The sequence below is a fragment of the Olea europaea genome, chromosome 1 (assembly GCF_002742605.1).
Source record: "Olea europaea var. sylvestris chromosome 1, O_europaea_v1, whole genome shotgun sequence".
NCBI lineage: Eukaryota > Viridiplantae > Streptophyta > Magnoliopsida > Lamiales > Oleaceae > Olea > Olea europaea.
Window position 1 is genome coordinate 29,766,291 of NC_036237.1, and position 17,978 is coordinate 29,784,268.

At 35.8% G+C, this 17,978-nt stretch overlaps 1 protein-coding gene across 1 annotated transcript; it reads right to left on the reverse strand.

Annotated features, from left to right (window-relative positions):
* Positions 1-12,444: 12,444 nt before the first annotated feature.
* LOC111400429 (arogenate dehydratase/prephenate dehydratase 6, chloroplastic-like) lies at positions 12,445-13,913 on the reverse strand. The gene has a single exon (XM_023027852.1). The coding sequence runs from the start codon at positions 13,830-13,832 to the stop codon at positions 12,570-12,572; it is 1,263 nt and encodes a 420-aa protein (XP_022883620.1). The 5' UTR covers positions 13,833-13,913; the 3' UTR covers positions 12,445-12,569.
* Between the last annotated feature and the right edge of the window lie 4,065 nt (positions 13,914-17,978).

Here is a 17,978-nt window from a genome sequence, read left to right on the forward strand (position 1 = left end):
TTTTGATAACATTAGTCTCGTCTGAATTGCATGATTTTTCCTTATGATTTATAGTTAAATTACCTTTAGTATGCGATTTGTCACAATCCTTCTTAAAGTATCATTTCGTTCTATAGTAGAAGTAATACAAATTGCTAAAGTTAACTTTCAATCTTCCTCTCCGTCGATTACCATGAGATACAAGAGTGTCCTCATCCTTCGATGTAGCTCCAATCAAATGCTTCATCTTCTCCTTTGAGAACGGAGCATTGTAGACATTCTTAATGGTCAAAGTATCATGACTGTACAAAATGGTGTCCCGAAATGATGAATAAGAGACAGCCAGTGAACACAACAGGATCAAAACCAGATCTTCCTCATCTTACTTAACCTTAATGTCTTTAAATCTGCAACTATTTCATTGAACACAGCAATGTGGTCTTCCAGTGACCCTTCTTCCGCCATGCGATGAGAATACAACTTTTGCTTTAAAACTAGTTTGCTAATGAGACTTTAGTCATGTATAACTGCTCCAGTTTCAACCACAAAGTAGGTGTTGTTTTCTCATTCAAGATGTCTTGCAGAATATTATTGGATAAGTGAAGATGAATCTGCGATAAAGCCTTCTGATCCCTCTGTTGTTTCTCCTCCGTTATCCAATTAGCTGGCATCTTCTCAAAACCCAGTAACGCATCTTTCAAATCCAATTACGCCATAATAGCCTTCATCTTTACTTGCCACAGAGAAAACCTTGTATTACAATCCAGTAATGGAATATCATATTTCAACGAAGCCATTTTTGAAAAATTCCAACAATTCATGAAGAATCTGCAGCCGGGCTTTGGTACCACTTGTTGATCCCAAAGGCAATGCAAGAATTGAAATTAATGACGTTGTATGAATATGTAACAAGATCACAATAATATGAAACAAGATTGAAGTAAAGTGCAAAAGAGAGTTAAGTAGGTAAACGATGCTTTATTATAACAACAATATAGAGAGAAAATTACAATTTAGCAATATTGGCTTAACCTAAACTGAAAGAGGAGGCATATATTTATAGACATGAGTAAAACCCTAAAAGAAGTCCTAAAAGGTAATAAATTAGGTTAAAAATGAGTAAAACAAAAAAACTCGGACGACACCAAAAATGAACTATGCGACCGCACAGTTCAATTCCATGTGGTCACATGGAGTAAAATTCAGCCTTGAATTTTCTCTGCATGCCACCGTGCAACCACATGGTATAAAACCGTGTGGTCGCATGGAACTTTTCCAAACGACGATTATTTTATTTTATTTTCCTTTTTGGATCCACTTTGATTCTCCAAGTCCAATTAGCATATTCACGACCACAAACCCTAATTTGGGTCACCAAGCCTAGCAACGGTGACATATTGCGTTTAATTTATTAGTAGATCATTTGTACGTATATTAAAAGATAATAAAGGTAAAAGTATGACAAAATACTTTGTCCTTAATGCACACAAACGTAATATTTCGACAGGTATCAATCGAAGACAAGATGTCTTATCAATGAAATGTTAAGAATAAGAATTATATATAAAAATTAAAAGTTACGAACATAAGTGTTACTATAAGTAAATATTGATGATCTTAATTATATTTACAGTATTTTCAAGAGATTTCCTATTTTAAAAGAACATAATCTATATTTTAGAGATCTATAAATTTAGATAGTGAAAATTTTGAATTACTCCAACAGACTCTTTAATTTAATAATTAATTTTACTACTTCCAAAAAATATTTATTATTTTTTCCCTATTTTTTGTCTTAAATAATTTTTCTCTAGATTATTATATTATTTTTTTACATTGAAAATTGAAATACTTTAAATGCATTTAATTATAATTTGAATAGTCAAACCCACTCTCTAAATTTAAATTTAAATTTAAATTTAAAAATCTCTTGAATCATGATTATAAAGGTTGCCTCTTTAAAATAGATTGCATCTTATACTTAAAAAGTTTCTTGAAGATGCTATATATATCCATTGAATATTCCTAATTTTTTAGTTTCCTTTTGGATGTACGTGTGATAACTATAACTTTACCATTTCTTTTCACTTGCATTGTTTAGTTTCGCATTTCAATTGTAAGGATTTATTTTTTTTTTTTTTTTTGTTTTTTGGTTTTTTGATTTTTTGATTAATTTGAAGAACATAAACTAAAAATTTTAAAAATCATTGGTAAGAATGCAGAGGGGAATTTAACATTTCTTGAAGACTGATGTAGAAAATAAAAATTAATTATTGACAATAGAGTCTGTTGAAAATTATTAAGGATATGTATGAATGTTCAAAGTTTTCGACGAGAGACAATTCGTTAAAAAACACTGGCAAAGTATAGTCTTTCGAAAAGATAACGATTCTACGTACCATTGGAATATGTTGATGTTGGTAAATGGTAAGCCATCGACAATTTCTGATGTGATTTACTTTTCATTGGAAAGATCTTTCCCATAACTTTTACTTACACTATTAAAAACAGAAATGTCCATCTTTGATAGTGCTTTTTATAGTAGTGAGCTTCGTCTTCACCACTTTACGTCGTCAATATGTTGTTGTAGACACTTTCTTTATCTTTCTTTATTTTCCTTTTTCTTTTTTGGACGCTTTTCATAAATTTAGAGATTCTAAGTCATTTAGTCATTCTAATCTTACTCGTCAACTTTGTTTGAGTTTGCATAAAGAACATTTTAATGATATGACACTCTAAATGCATTTAAGAAAAAATTGGGTGACAAATTTCATTTGAAAAAAATAAAATAAAAGCAGTCTACTAAAAAATAAATTAAAAAAAATTCCCTATTACTAATTACCTAACCTACTAAGTTTAACATAATATACTAATAAATTTTCATCAGCATGAGGTAATACAATACTTAAAAGACTAGTGAGTGAGAGGGGAGAAGTAATATTCAACGACTAGATCTCATCTTCACCTACCACACAAAACTCCATTGATTTCATGCTTTCCTTTGCTCACCAAACCCCATTTCTTTTGACCCCCTTTTAAAACAAGAATAACTTTTACACAATTAATCTGCAAATTAAAATAAAATTTGTAAAATATTAATATCCACAAAATATAGTTTCTGCGTCTTTTGAAATCTCTGGTTCTTTTAATTTTTTTTTTATGACGTAAATTATTACATAATTGAACCTTGAACATGTAAGAGTTTTGATGTCAAAATCCACGATGCTAAAAAATTATCTAACATTTCTATTGAAAATCAAATGTGAATTTTCGACCAAAATTTTCAATTATTGTCATTCATCATAATTAAACTAAATTTCCTAATCCCTGTAAAAAATAAAATCAGACTATATGAATGGGAAAGAGGGAGCATATATATAAGTATATATATAAAGAGAATTCAATTAATTGAACCACTAATAATATTTTCCCAACTCAATTGCATGAAAACCTAGTTTTAATTATATATATGCCTTTTTGGTGAGATAGTGATGGTTTGGATTTGTAGAATTTGAAAGTAAAATCACAAGTTGAATAAAGACTCGTCACAAAAGCTAACGGGACGTCAATTTCAATTAGCATCAACCACCTTAGAAAATAATTTTGAAAATGTGCAAATAACATGTGAATATAGTAATTCTTGTCAAATCATCTGTAATTTCGCTTTGAAGTAATCAAAAGAACTTATCTATGAGGAATAACAAAACAGGTCAGTACAAGAGGTCTATCTAGAGGACTCACCTGATTAGATCGTCCCATAAGAGCAGTCATTTACAAATATCATCACGATACGACTAAAAAGATATCCCCATGAGATCATCATCTTATATTACAGCCAATCAGAAAAGAGTAATAATTACCTGATGCTTGACCATGACCTTAGCATCGTAATGGCTCATGGCTAGGGGAGGATCCAAACATTTTGGATTAGGGGGTCACAATCAAACTTTCTAACGGTGTATAAATAGTAAATGGTGATGGCAATCCATGTAGTCGACAAATTAGAAAAGAGAGACGAAGGCACAAAGTTGAGTTTGAAGCTGTCGATTGCATTGTACATTTATAGTGTAGATTTTAAACTTTAACCTTCCAATTAAAAAAAAAAAAAAGGTCAAAAACTCGGGGGTCAATTGACCCTATAGGCCACCCTAGTTCCGCCCCCCGCTCATGGCCATCGAACTCTCTAGTTGATGAAATCTCGCTAAATAGAACGGTGACACGCATCACCAGTTCTTATTTTCATTCAAAAATTCCAGCAAGCAAAACGATTATTCTGTTATAAAATTATTCAAATTATCTAAAAATGCCACATCATTTTGGTTCACCAATAGCTTGCAAAAATGAAACGGAATTCTTTTCACTATAATTTTATGAAGATGAAAAACTCTCATATCTCGAGATTTATGGATTCAATTGACTGTAAAATTATTTCAAATACATGAAAATGAATCAACTGCATCCATAGGCTACAATAATATGAACAACTTGCTTAGTAACCTCCTTTCTTTAATTCAAAGGGGGTCAAATTTATTGTAGTTAGACCTAACAAGAACTATAAGGACTGCTTTTAAATTTCAAACACTTAAGAACTGCTTTATTATTTAGGGTTTGTTCGGTAGTAATTTTGAGAATTGATTTTTTATCTGTTAGAGAGAAATGTGGGTCTTACCTGTAAGAAGAAGTAAAAAATGACGGTTAGAATATTGAAATAACAGTCAAAAAATTGATTTTTTGAGGGAGAGAAATCAATACCAAACATGAATTAAAAGTATTGATTCATGTAGTTGATGCTAGTCTTTATGTAATCGATACAAAATCAGCTTATTTTGGCACCTTACAAATCTAAGACCTGCTTATCTTGCTTACCACATATTTGGGTGTGATTATAAATATCGGGACTTACTATTTTCGGCTCAAAATAAATAAAATTATGGAACCACGCAAATAATCATGACATTTAGATACGCTCGAATTACCCCTTGAGAATGTATATAACCCTATTCCGGTCTATCAACCACTTGACGTCCATCCGATGGATTTGTTATGAATATTTCATATCCCCCGGCTTAGTGAGTCATTTCTTCCGTGATGAACTATTGGCACCAGTCCTACAGACTTGTAGCATAACACAGATATCTATTTCGAAACATATGGTCTAATGTAAACAAGCTTAGACGACATGTTTCGTGCATGTAATACTCCTACTTCGTTAATTACTCAGTATTAGATCATACCTAATTAAAAATTGTACACGTTTCAATGTACTATTTACCTGGGATACATAAAATATTTTTATGAAAACATGCATATAAATTTCTGACAATGATCAACAGTCGAAATCGCCAATAGCTTGTGAATAATGTTGGTTGTACCTATTTGGGTTACAAAGGCATTTGACAAAATGACATGGACGGTGGGGATGCGTTGGCTTTTGACGGCTGAGATTGTGTAACAAAAGAAGATAGCCCCACGTGAAAACTGATGGCGCCAAATTGAAAGTCAGAGCATAGCCTGATTTTGGCATTCATTTCATTTCCATGGCGTGCCCTAAAACTTGAAAGTAAATTGAGCATAAATTTTGGGCATAAATTTGCAAATAAATGTGACCGAAAACATCAAATACCCACGGCTTATTATCGATATATTGTGATTGGGATCCTATTTCACAAGGTGGAAGAGCGGTGAATCCAAAGTACAACACTCCGGCGTGTCTTTATTGGAACCCAGCAAAAATCCGACATTGAAGGTAGCAAAAAAATTAGCATTCTCATGTCCAAGATGAGGTGAACTCACCGATCAGTTTTGTGGAAGTTTTCGGTCCAAACCTAGAATCGAAAAAACCTAGATTCTTGAGGTGAACGCACCGGCATGTGGTTGTTCAATAACCTCGTGAGTGACTGTTTCAAATTGATTTATTAAATGTGCAGATGGAGCATGAGATAGGCAGAAGCTTCATGTCCAACTCCTTGACACCTTTGACAGTGAATGTACAACTTACGTTCCTATGCTTGAAAAAATGTTGTATGCTTGCAACAAATTTGTGTGATTGTTTACTAAATGATTAAGTTCATTTATTGTTTGTGGCACATTCTATCATTTTTATGATTGTAAGGAATTTATGTGGTTGTTCACTAACTGACATCCATTATGTCAATGCATGGCAGCTGTCCATATTGGGCAGTTGGAGTTAGGTCACTGTTTATGTTTTGCAAGATTAGCCCAATATGGAAGATGTTTTGATCGTCGATTTCGAAAATGAGAATGTGGAAGAAAATGTGTATGCCGTGGAAGACAAGGTGGTAGGATGAGACTGTTTGACTGTGCCGGAGGTTGGAATGCAGTTCAAGGATGAAAAAGAGGTGTATGATTTTTATGCAAGATATGCTTATGCCGTTGGTTTTCTAGTTCGAAAGAGGAGTTCGACGAGGGATGTTGATGGTATTCTGAGATATGTCACATTTACATGTAGTCAGGAGGGCCGAAGAATTGGTAATACAAGCACTTCTTTTAAGTCGCAACCAACAATTCAGACGGGTTGTAAGGCTAGGGTTTCTGCATCTCTGGATGTCCATGATTACTAGAAAATTAACACAGTCCACCTTGACCACAATCATAAGACGAGTCTTACTAAGTCCAGGTTGTATCGATGCAATCGAGAAATGAGCGCACAAGTGAATTGAAGGCTGGAAGTAAATGATATAGCAGGAATATTATTGCATAAAAGTTTTAACTCTGCAGTGGTTGAAGTCGGTGGCTATGAGAATATGACTTGTGTAAAAAAGATTGTCGAAATTATATTGAACAAGTAAGACGACTAAGACTCGGTAAGGGTGATGCAGTTGCAATACAACTTACTTTTCTGAAATGCAATCCCGGTGCTCGAGATTTTACTTTAGTATTGAGTTGGTGATGATTTGCGCCTGAAGAATGTTTTTTGGACGGACAATAGGTGCAGGCAAGCATATAAAGAGTTTGGAGACGTTGTCACATTTGATACAACCTACCTTACTAACAAGTATGATATGCCCTTCGTCCCTTTTGTTTGGGTGAATCATCACGGGCAATCAACATTGTTGGGTTGTGGTTTACTATTGAATGATGACATAAAAACATTTGTTTGTTTGTTCGGGATTTGGCTTAAGTGTATGTATGGTCATGCTCCACATAGAATAGTTACTGACCAAGACAGAGTCATGCAAAATGCAATTTAAATTGTTCCAAATACGAAGCGTAGGTAGTGTTTGTGGCATATTTTGAAAAAAGTTACCAGAAAAGTTTGGATATCACATCGATAAGGCTTCCATATTTTCCTCCATACATGTATTGGTTTATGATTCACAAACCGTTAAAGAGTTTGAGAAAGGTTGGTAAGGATGTCAACGAGCCGAGTCGAGCCGGCTCGAGAGTTGAAATTCTAGGCTCGGGCTCGGCTCCGGTAAAATATCCGAGCTTTTTTTAGGCTCGAGCCAAGTCGAGCCGAGCAAAAGCTCGGGAAAAAAAAGTAGGCTTGACCCGAGCTTTTGGCTTGGGCCTTTCTGAGTCGAGCCGGGCCGACTCATGTTTTGTTTGGTTTTGAAATTTTTTTTATTAAATAAAACGGCAGCTTAAATAAGCTGCCATTTTTGGCAGCAAGTAAATGGTAGCTTAAATAAGCTGCCATTTAAGGCAGCAGGTTGCTGTCAAACAAGGAGGCAACCTGCTGCCCTATTTCTGGTAGCAGCACGCTGCCTTTTATTTTATTTTTTAATTTTATTTTTTTAAATATATGCTCCGAGCCGGCGAGCCACACGGGCCGGTTCGAGCTTTGTCTGGCACCTAAAAATGGGGCTCGACCCGAGCCTCGAGCCCGATTGCCATCCCTAAAGGTTGGAGAGTGATGATCGATATGTATGAATTACACGATAATGGTTGGTTGTCCAGATTGTATGAAAACAGAGGTCGCTGGGTGCTATGTTTATTGAAAATAACTTTCTAGGCTGGTATGTCAACTATGCAAAGAAGTGAAAGTATGAACGCCTTCCTTGATGGGTATGTGTATCCAAAGACATCGTTGAAACAGTTTGTGGAACAATATGAACGAGTACTGTGGAATAAGATTGAGAAGGAATTTCATACTGATTTCAAGTCTTTCTCTCAAATGCTACCATGTGCAACGACATACGATATGGAAAAGCAATATCAGAAAGTGTACACCATTTTGAAGTTTAGGGAAGTGTAAGCCGAGTTTGTAGGTAAGATTTACTGCTAGGGCTGGGCAAATCTCCCGAATCGAACCGACCGAACCGAACCCGACGATTCTTGTCAAATTAAATACCTGAACGGGTATCTGAATTGAGAACCGACGGGTACAGTTTGGTTCTCGGTTCTAGACCAAGAACCGAATCTTTCTAATTTTTTTTTATATTGAGTAAATCAAATTATTTTAATTTTAATTTTTTCTTAACAAATTAACAATTTTTAAATCCAAATTTTTGGCCCAATAATTTGTTTCATTTCTAATTGTTTAATTTTTTGCCCAATTATCCATTTTATTGTTTCATTTCTTAGCCCAACAAGATCCAATTCACTAAATAATCCTAAACACCTACACTAAAATGCATAACGTTGTCTCGACTCTCGCATTCACTCTCGCAGCCTCGCTAATATTTCAAAACCTATACAATCGTCGATCGACATTGTGACCTCCGATCAAAGCTGTGACCTTTACCGACCGAAACTTTGACTGTAGCGATCATTTGAATAATGTAGTCTACTAGTCTCTGATATTCCAAAAACATTGAATGTATTAATAGTTATATTTATATAATGTTGTTATAAATGTTAAAAAATTTAATTATAGTACAGAACCGAACGGAACCAAACTGAATCGAATGGAACTGAACCCGAATGGTTCCATAATTATATTTGGACCCGACGGTTCCATTTACTAGATACCCAAAAATTTTGGTTCGGTTCTCTTTAGAACCGAACCGAACCGACCCGCGCACACCCCTATTTACTGCGACCTCATGTCCGCTTCAGAAGGACATATGGGAGCGATGTATGAGGTCAAGAAGGACGTTGTTTGTGCCAAGCGACAAAAGAAAAAAACATTTCGTGTGTCATTCAATAGAGATAATTGTGAAATAATCTGTAGTTGTCACTTGTTCAAGTTTCGAGGAATAATATGCAGGCATGACATCACAGTGTTAATACGTAATGACGTGGCTATGATGCTGAATCGGTATATACCGCGAAGATAGAGGAGAGATGTTTGTAGAATGCACACGAGGGTTGTCGTTAACTACGCTTGCACAAATGAAGTACGACGAGATGGGTAAGGCATTTGCCACGATAGTAGACCTTGCAGCAGATGACGACATCAGGTATCATTCAATCATGGATTGGATACAAATTCAATAGAAAGAGTTTAGTTCGACGAAGACCATGTCATATAATAATAACAATGCTTAATCTGTTCCATCTCCAAATGATGGTTGCGGGAGTGTGAAAGATCTGATATCGTCGAAGCGAAAGGGAGCCCCAAAGACAAAACGAAGAAAGGGTCATTGGAGGCGAGCACTAGGAAATCTAAGGTATATTCTTATGTTATGCTCTTTTATTCCCTTGGTTTTAAATAGTTAGTAACGTTTGTTATGGTGTACATACATGTCCGATCAAATAACATGAAAGGAAAGAGACCAACATTTAATAGTTCTATCCTAGATGGTGCAACGGATGTTCATCCTACTCATCAACAACAATATGTAATGCCAAGGCCGTTCTCGTATTCGCAACTCTTACTGGTTAGTAATTAAATTTCATGGTTTCGTAAGCATTTTTTGTGTCATTAATGTAAAAAAAATGATGTAGGGCGGCGGGATGAGCCTTGTGATAGCACAGCTACAAATGTCTTCTACGACCCCGAGTGTTATTCCCAATTCACAAGGTACCTATTTTAATCAAAAGCGTAAAATTTGACAAGTGTCTCAATTCTTATTAATTTCAATTTGCACATCAGGTACTGTGAACTCATACTTCTATCCACATCATGGTGGCTCCATGTGAAATACAACCTAAGGGTCGTAGGAAAACATCACAGATTTCCTTGGATTATAATTTAGCACCAAGCAATCATCATGTTGTGGCATTGAAAGTGCAGTATACTTCTCAACACGACCACCAATCAGAGTTGTGTTGGATTATACCATGTCTATGTTTTGAGCTCTTTTTATGAGCTTCTTTTCTTGCCAATACTTTTGTATTGTACTCTACTTTATAGCATTTAACCCTTTATGCTTTATGATTAAATGGAGAATGGTATTTTGATTGATTGAATCTGATTCCTAAGTGATGAATTAATGTCATATCAATAAAAGTTTAGACCAGCTTTCCTATCGAGTACTTTATAGATAAATGGTTTAGGTGAACGTTGCAAAATGAAAATTACATACTTTACAGATAGGATGGTCCATATGCATTTCCCTCTTCACAAAATAAAGAGTACATTTCCATGGGACATTGAAAATACAAAGGGCAGGATTCAAAATAAAAACATAGCGCACAACAAATTGCTGCTCCGAAAACCTCTAATCAATTCGTGGCCGTCCCCTTATTTTTACCTTTAGCAGGTGAATTTTCCCCGACTGACCATCACTTTAACATTCACAGAAATCACGAGCTCTTCTTCGTTATTTAGCCAAACTTGAGTTTGGAACACTCATGACATATCGTCAACTTCTTTGTGGACCGTTGGTTTAGCCAAGGTAATGCTAGAGTTACTAGATTTTTCGATTGCTTCTCTATCCTTGTACCATTTCCAAAACCCATACTTCGCATTGCAGCATTTAAAGAATTTTCCTTTGTTAACGGTCTCCTTTCGACCTGGAAAAACTTCAGAAATCGATGTGTACATTCTTGGCATCGACGTTTTATCGAGCATTCACCGAAGAAGTGTCTGACACTCCTACAACCGTGGCAAACTCCAGAGTTCTTTCCCGACATTCTGCGTTGTTCAATGAAACACATTAACATATGATCCCAGCAAATGTCAAACAAAGAAAACGAACTGGAAAAATTTCATCTTGTATAGCAACAGCTAAATTTGTAAAAATGGAAACCTAGGATGTTGCATCTCTACCATTGCAACTAATTTGCAAATCGAACAAATAGCAAAACCAAACTTTAGCAAATCTGTCACTGTGTCACCTCTACAAAATTTCAAAAATAAACTACGTCTCTGTCAAATCTTCAAGGAAAATTCATGTTTGTTTGAAAAATGAGGACAAACATATACGAAATGTGAAAACTTAACAAAAACACCTCATTTTACCAAGCCGAAGCAGTTGCCAGTAACATTACCGGACAGAGACAACATCTAAAATGTTGAAACACAAAAAAAAAAACACTTAATTTCTAACAAGCCAAAACAATTAATATTCTAGCCGGAAATGAGATTTTTCGACCTGTTTTTCCATTCAATACTGCTTCGATATTAATGTGCAGAGCTGGCCAAAAGCTTAGAAATATTGACTGTCAGAGATGGGAATGACGCCGGTGATGGGGATGCTGCCAGATCGGAGCGGTCGCCGAATCTGAGTACATTGCCGAAGGTAAGTTCTGCGGGAGGAAAGAGATGGGTTGGAAGAGAGGTTTTGATTTGGGCGAAATGGGGATAAATGCACGCGATTTCTGATTTTAAATTTCTTCTTATTATTATTTTTTTAACCCAACTGCCACGTCACTGTGTAACCCGATTCCGTCAAGTGTCTTTGTACGTATAGCGCGATTGATGGCTTGTGGTGATCATCATTGACAATTGTTGCCACTCGATGACCATAGAATGTGGGCGATCACAAACCTAACGCCATTATCAAGTGACAATGCCAAGTTTATATAGAACAATCTATTATTTAAAATAATTTGTTTTGTAAAGTACAAGTTCCTCCATTATTGGTTTTAGATTCAGAGAATTAGTGGAATTGTACAAGCCAAGTCACGGTAGATGATAGTTTTACCACTAAAATATTTAGAAAAAAATTGAATTTTTCAATGCCAAGTACGAGTCCAATAAGAAATAAAGTACATTAACATCACAACAATCCATTGTTGTTGCAATGACATTTATGATCACGCAAGGAAATAAGTTGGGTAGGATAGGGGAAATTACAGAATGGTCATTTCAAGTGCCTACTCGATAGAAGTGGAAAGGTAAATTTACTAGTACAAAATCAGTTAGCCAAGATAAAAAATAGGGAAGGAGGAGTCAGATTGATATGACGGCAAAATGTTATGTGTTTTTTGTTTTAATTTTTCAAATTATCCAATAACAAGACATGTGTCACCCCTATTTTTCACCATGGATGTGTAGTACAGTTAAATTTACTTATGCGTGGAATTGGACTTTTTGAGTTTGCATCTTTTGATATTCATATTGAATGAGACACTATTGTCGCGAACATTTGTTAGGATGTTATTACAACAAAATAACTTCAAATTATTATATTATTTTTTCCAGTGAAAAAAAAAAAAGGAAGAAAAACACAAACTCTACATTTTTAGTAGACGAACAAGATTAAACAAATTGAAATTTATGACAATATTTTGTTTGTTTATATATCTTCTTCTCTGGAAGGGATCCATGGCGTCATGTCCATTGGATAACTCCCCAATACTCTCAAGAAAGACGTGAATTCCTGAACTTCAGCCAGTGCATTTTGCGCTCTCAATTCCGCCATGGACGCCTCAAAATCCACGTAAAACATGTACTCAAAATGTTTCGCCGTCCCCTCATTGCCGTCTTCCACCACACGAATTGGGCTATTCCGGTGAGGCCGTGATTCAATCTTTGTTAAGTTTATGTTCCGAAATGCAAACGCCGATAGAACCTTGAATAGTACACTGGTTCCCTTCTCATGGGCGAAAACAATGCTGGTTTTGAAGGGACGATCGGTTCGGGGTATTATGGGTTCTCGCGCTAACATAACGAATCGGGTTACGTTACTGGAATCGTCCTGGATTCCGTCCGCCAGAATTTGGAGGCCGTAAAGCTCCGCGGCGCGTGCTGAGGCGACTGCAGCCGTGTCTTGGAGGTTATTGGTTGCTATGTACTCGGCTGCTCCGGCGGTGTCGTCTACGGCTTCACGTGCGACGTTCAGGCCTAGTTTGGTTATGGTGTGTTCGCATTGGGAGAGTGCCTGAGGGTGGCTGATTACGCGGGTGAGGTACTCCTTTCGAACACCTGGGAGTGCTAAGAGACAGTGGTGGACAGGGAGCTGAACTTCGCCGACTATGTGGAGGCGGTGGCGGAGGAGGAGGTCGTAGTTCCGGTGAATAGATCCACCGAGGGAATTTTCCACCGGAAGCACCGCTCTATCCGCTATCCAAAGCTCAACTGCTTGGAATGCCACTTCAAATTGGTCGCAGGGTATGGCTTCACAATTTGGATACGCCTTCCCGGCGGCGGCTTCGCTGTAAGCTCCAGGAACACCCTGATACGCGACGCGGAGCTGAGATCCGTGCATCGGCGCCGGCAAGAGATCGGTGATGCTGAGCGGTTTGGGGAAAGCCGTTGGCGCAGTCTCAGCTGTTTTGAAAGGCACAAGGTCGCGAGTATGGTGGCCGTTAACGGCAGAGATTCCGTCAGCACCACTGTTCATCTCCGTATCTTGCTGCTGCGACACCACTTTGCTGGCCAATATTGCACATGAACTCTGCCAGTCATACCGACCTCCTGGACTGAAGTTTAAGCCGCCCAAGGCGTTGGCGTTGGACGAGTCAAATCGGTAGACAGATCGGATGGCCGTTCGACTCTGGCTAAGTCGGGTGTGGGTGAGCGGCGGCGACGCTGTTCGGATCATGGAATTGAGATCCATAGATAAGGGAATTGGTACAATAATTTTAAAGCTTGTAGTTCTCTTTGAAAAGTGAACGTGCAAGCTGAGATAGAAAATGTGAATTTAGTTGTTTTTATATTAAAGGAATCTCATACCTACCACGATTCAACCAACCCTCGCTCTCTATAATAATATGTTTTCTTGTCTAAAAAACGTTTTTGTATGGAGTACATTAAATTAAGAAATACGATGTCACCCTGATAAACAGATATGTTGACATTATATCATATGACAGTATATCGTTGAATTATTTTAAACACTGTTATCATTTCCATCCACCTAAGATTCTTTCAACCTTTTTCATGTCACAGTTCATCTGACAAAGTAGTTTAACCCTAAGAAACATAGTGTTTGTTTGGCAAAAGCGCTTATAAGTTTGAAACCTACTACAGGAACAAGCTTATTGACAGGCTTTTTATTTTTTTCATTTATAGATATACACTTGGCGAAAATTCATTGACAATTAAAAAAAGTAAAAGAAAAAGCTGCTAATCAAAAATTGCCAATTTCATGCATGTAAATAGCCCCCTTCATTGAGGCTATTTGAATAGTTTAATCCTATAAGTTTAGTAAATTTTATGAAATGTAATTTCTGAATCTACAAAATATGTATATAAAAGTATGTTTGACCAGCTCTTCAACGTTCGACGTAATTTACGTTAAAATGATTGGTCATATCTTGCTTATAGGGGTTATTGTGGGTTGGTTCAATTTTTGGTCCAACCCAAGACCCCAATCATTCAATTTGATAAGATAACTTATCAAGCAAATCAACCCAAAATTGGGAATAAAACTGAACCAACCCAAATCAAAAAAAATTTCAGTCGACTCAAATGGCCACTTCTACTTATTAGACATCAATTGATTTTCAGATAAAATAATTGAAGCACGATCCTGTAAAGGTACGAAAAAATATTATTTTTCTGTATTTAATTCTATTTAAAGATTTAGAACACGATCGAACTTTTAGCAAATTTTATATAGATCATTAAGGAATTGAACTCGCACATTAGTACAACTTGTCTATTTAGAGGGTTAGAACATGATTGATCTTTCAGCAAATTTTAAATGGATCATTAAGGCATTGAACTTGCACATTAGTACTTGTCTATATTCCTTAATTTTTCGAGTAACTATAGATATTAAGTTCCATTAAAGGATTGAATTAGTCAAATCGTAAGTGATGTGAGAGATAGAATGATGCTAGGTTTCTTTGTACATAATATAGATAATAAATCGATGAAGAATAGAAAAAAGTGGAGAAACCATTTTGCCATCGTGAAAGAATTGTCAAGTGCAGTTTATTCACTAAACTAACGGACTTTCGAACGATCATTTTTGTGCATATTTACCCAAAGGTTTGGGAGGACAGAGCTAAAAGATAAAAGTTTGAGACCCATTTGTACATTTTGAAAAGCCTAGGGACCCTATTGCAATCTTCCCTTGTATTATTTAATTATCTTACAAAATGACTTTTGTAACCTGAGTCTTTTTTTTTTTTTTTTTTAAATTAAGGTCGAGAAGCAATGAAAATTACGTACACAATGCTTTGATCATCGTTGCCTTTATGACATTTTCGGGTCAAGAAGATTGAAATGATTCAAATTTTCTCTATTTCATTGCGTTATCAACTTATTTTCGGCTTCTTATCCCAAATTTGATTGGTAACACTATGTCATCAGCAAAACTAGCTATATCTCCGAAAAATTTAAGATATCCATGCTTGTCGATGAATAGTCATTAGATTATCTACTAGAATGACATGTGTTCTATTATATACATAATTTACTCGATCACCAAACAAGTTTGAAGTGTGAATTTATAAGTATGACACTACAAGTTAACTTCAGAACTTGAACAAGAGATGATCGAACATGAACACGTAGTTGCACCCTTCAACTTAGCTCCATTTGACTCTCATTTTTTAAAAAATAATGCTATCTAATACCAGTAATATTATAACACCAATCTATATAGCGTCATGTGAGAGGTTCGACTAAAAGTGAAATTATGTAATTTATTTAATTGTATCTGTCCTTTAATGACACTTAGTGCCATTTAAAATGATGTTATAATATTAATGGTACTAAATAAAATTATTTATTTCTTAAAACTTATTTTTTTAAAGTTTATTTTCAAATCAATTCATGAGATTCATTACTTTAATAAGTTTTTTAATCGCACATTTCATTAATTTTTATTAAAGTCATGCACGAACTTAAGCTGTCGCTTTATAGTATTTCCAAGATTCCTTTTCTATATTAGGCACCGCCTACCAGATCATGTTATGTGAGTTTCTTGTAGAATCAGAATGCGACAACTCAGGTCTTGACAAATTATGTCTTCAATTATGTATGGCAAGCTCATACATTTCATTGATTGATATCCTCTCAAGGGTTGGTACTTGGTAGGTGGTGAGTGATACATATAGGTTAGACAATTGGTCAAGCTCGTACTAACCTTTTTGGTGTCAGCCTAGTGGGTCGACGGAAGATTACAACGGGCTATAGTCGATGTCAAATTGATGTTCCTCTAAAGACAATAAATTAGTTATACTACTCGATCACTAAGTCGAGTATCGACTCGATCTAATGTAAAGGATCACTATAGATATAGGATAGTTCATCATAGTTGTAGTACGTTTTCAATTCATGAAATTGAGATAATATGACACCAAGTGTTCACTTCCACCAACAATATTTTCATCTTGTTGAATTGCCTAGACGTAAAAGGTAAAGGCGCGTTTCTTTCAATTTTTACTTACAAAGCAAAATATTGCCCACTTTTTTACCTTCTTCATATGCAAACTTAATCATTGGAGAAGTAACAAAGAACAGTAGCTGCTCTTCTTTTAACAAGTAAATTGAGTAGAATAGGAACTCCCGATTTCTTGGTCTCATAAGAGCATTTTCAATCATGATGTAAAATAGATCTAAATTATAATTTAGATATTCAAAGTGGTTGAAAACTTCTCCGATAAAGAAATGTAATCCACAAAAAAGCAAAAAGTAAATTTAGATATTTCCATTAAAGCAAAATTTGAACTTAGATCCACTGGGATATAAATGAGAATGTGAAAATGATTTAAAAATATCAATATACATCTAATTTTACACTATCATTGAAGATGCTCTAAGTAGGCATCCCCAAAGTTCTTCCCTTCACAATAAAAAGGATAAAAAAGATTGAACTTCGAGTTGAGTTTAAGATTTCAAAAAATTAATTTATCTTCTCAATATAGTATTAGGATGTAAGATCTTGGTTGGTGAAGTCAAGACTTTCGCATAAAGGATCGTGAAAGTTGAGACAATTTTGATAATTATCAAACCTAGAAACTAATCTGTTAAATTCAAAATTACACAAGTTTCAAATTTGAAATTACATGGAGAGAATCCAATCCCCCTGACCCCCCAAGGGAAAAAGAAAAAAGAAGAAAGTTAAAATAAAATCTTTAATAATACAATAACTGCTCATCCCTTCAAGACAGAAATTCCATGAAGTCTACATCAACAGCTCAATTCTCTTGACACGTAATTCAAGTGAAGTCCCGTCGTGTAAGCAAATCGGGGTTTTAAGCAGCGGTACCCGAACCTGAGATGCTTTGTTCTTGATCAGACGGCTTCCTGGACCCAGTAAATGGCTTCCGATGAGCTGGAAAACTTCAGTATCGATTGAAACAAAACCAAAACGTCTAATCCTAAAGCCCGACCCATTTTACCCATCTGAAAACTTTGCTAACTCTTAAAGGTAACTCATAGTCTTTAGCTACAGCAGGCACCCTTTTTGCTGTCTCAGGTTCCGACCACACGTACACCCCACGTTCCTGTCTACTGCCCAGTACCGTGTTGTCAAGGATGACAGCTACTCGGAATGCAATCACCATGTGAAGTGACAACAATGTATTCAGAAACTAGTTTAGCTGCATGAGACATAGAGAACTTTCAGGGCAAATTCTTAAAATATAGAAAGGTTGCATCATTGGCCTCCAAATTATTGGCCGAGTAACTACTTGTTCCCAATCTCTCAAAATGAGCAAGTTGATCCCCAGCTAGTTACGGAACAAAATCCGCCCCAATCATTAAATCATCTTGTCTCACTTTCTTATACTCGGGAACCAACCCAAGT

Bases quoted from the DNA above. Each gene is read 5' to 3' on its own strand.
- LOC111400429 (XM_023027852.1), bottom strand. From the start codon at position 13,832: ATGGATCTCAATTCCATGATCCGAACAGCGTCGCCGCCGCTCACCCAC.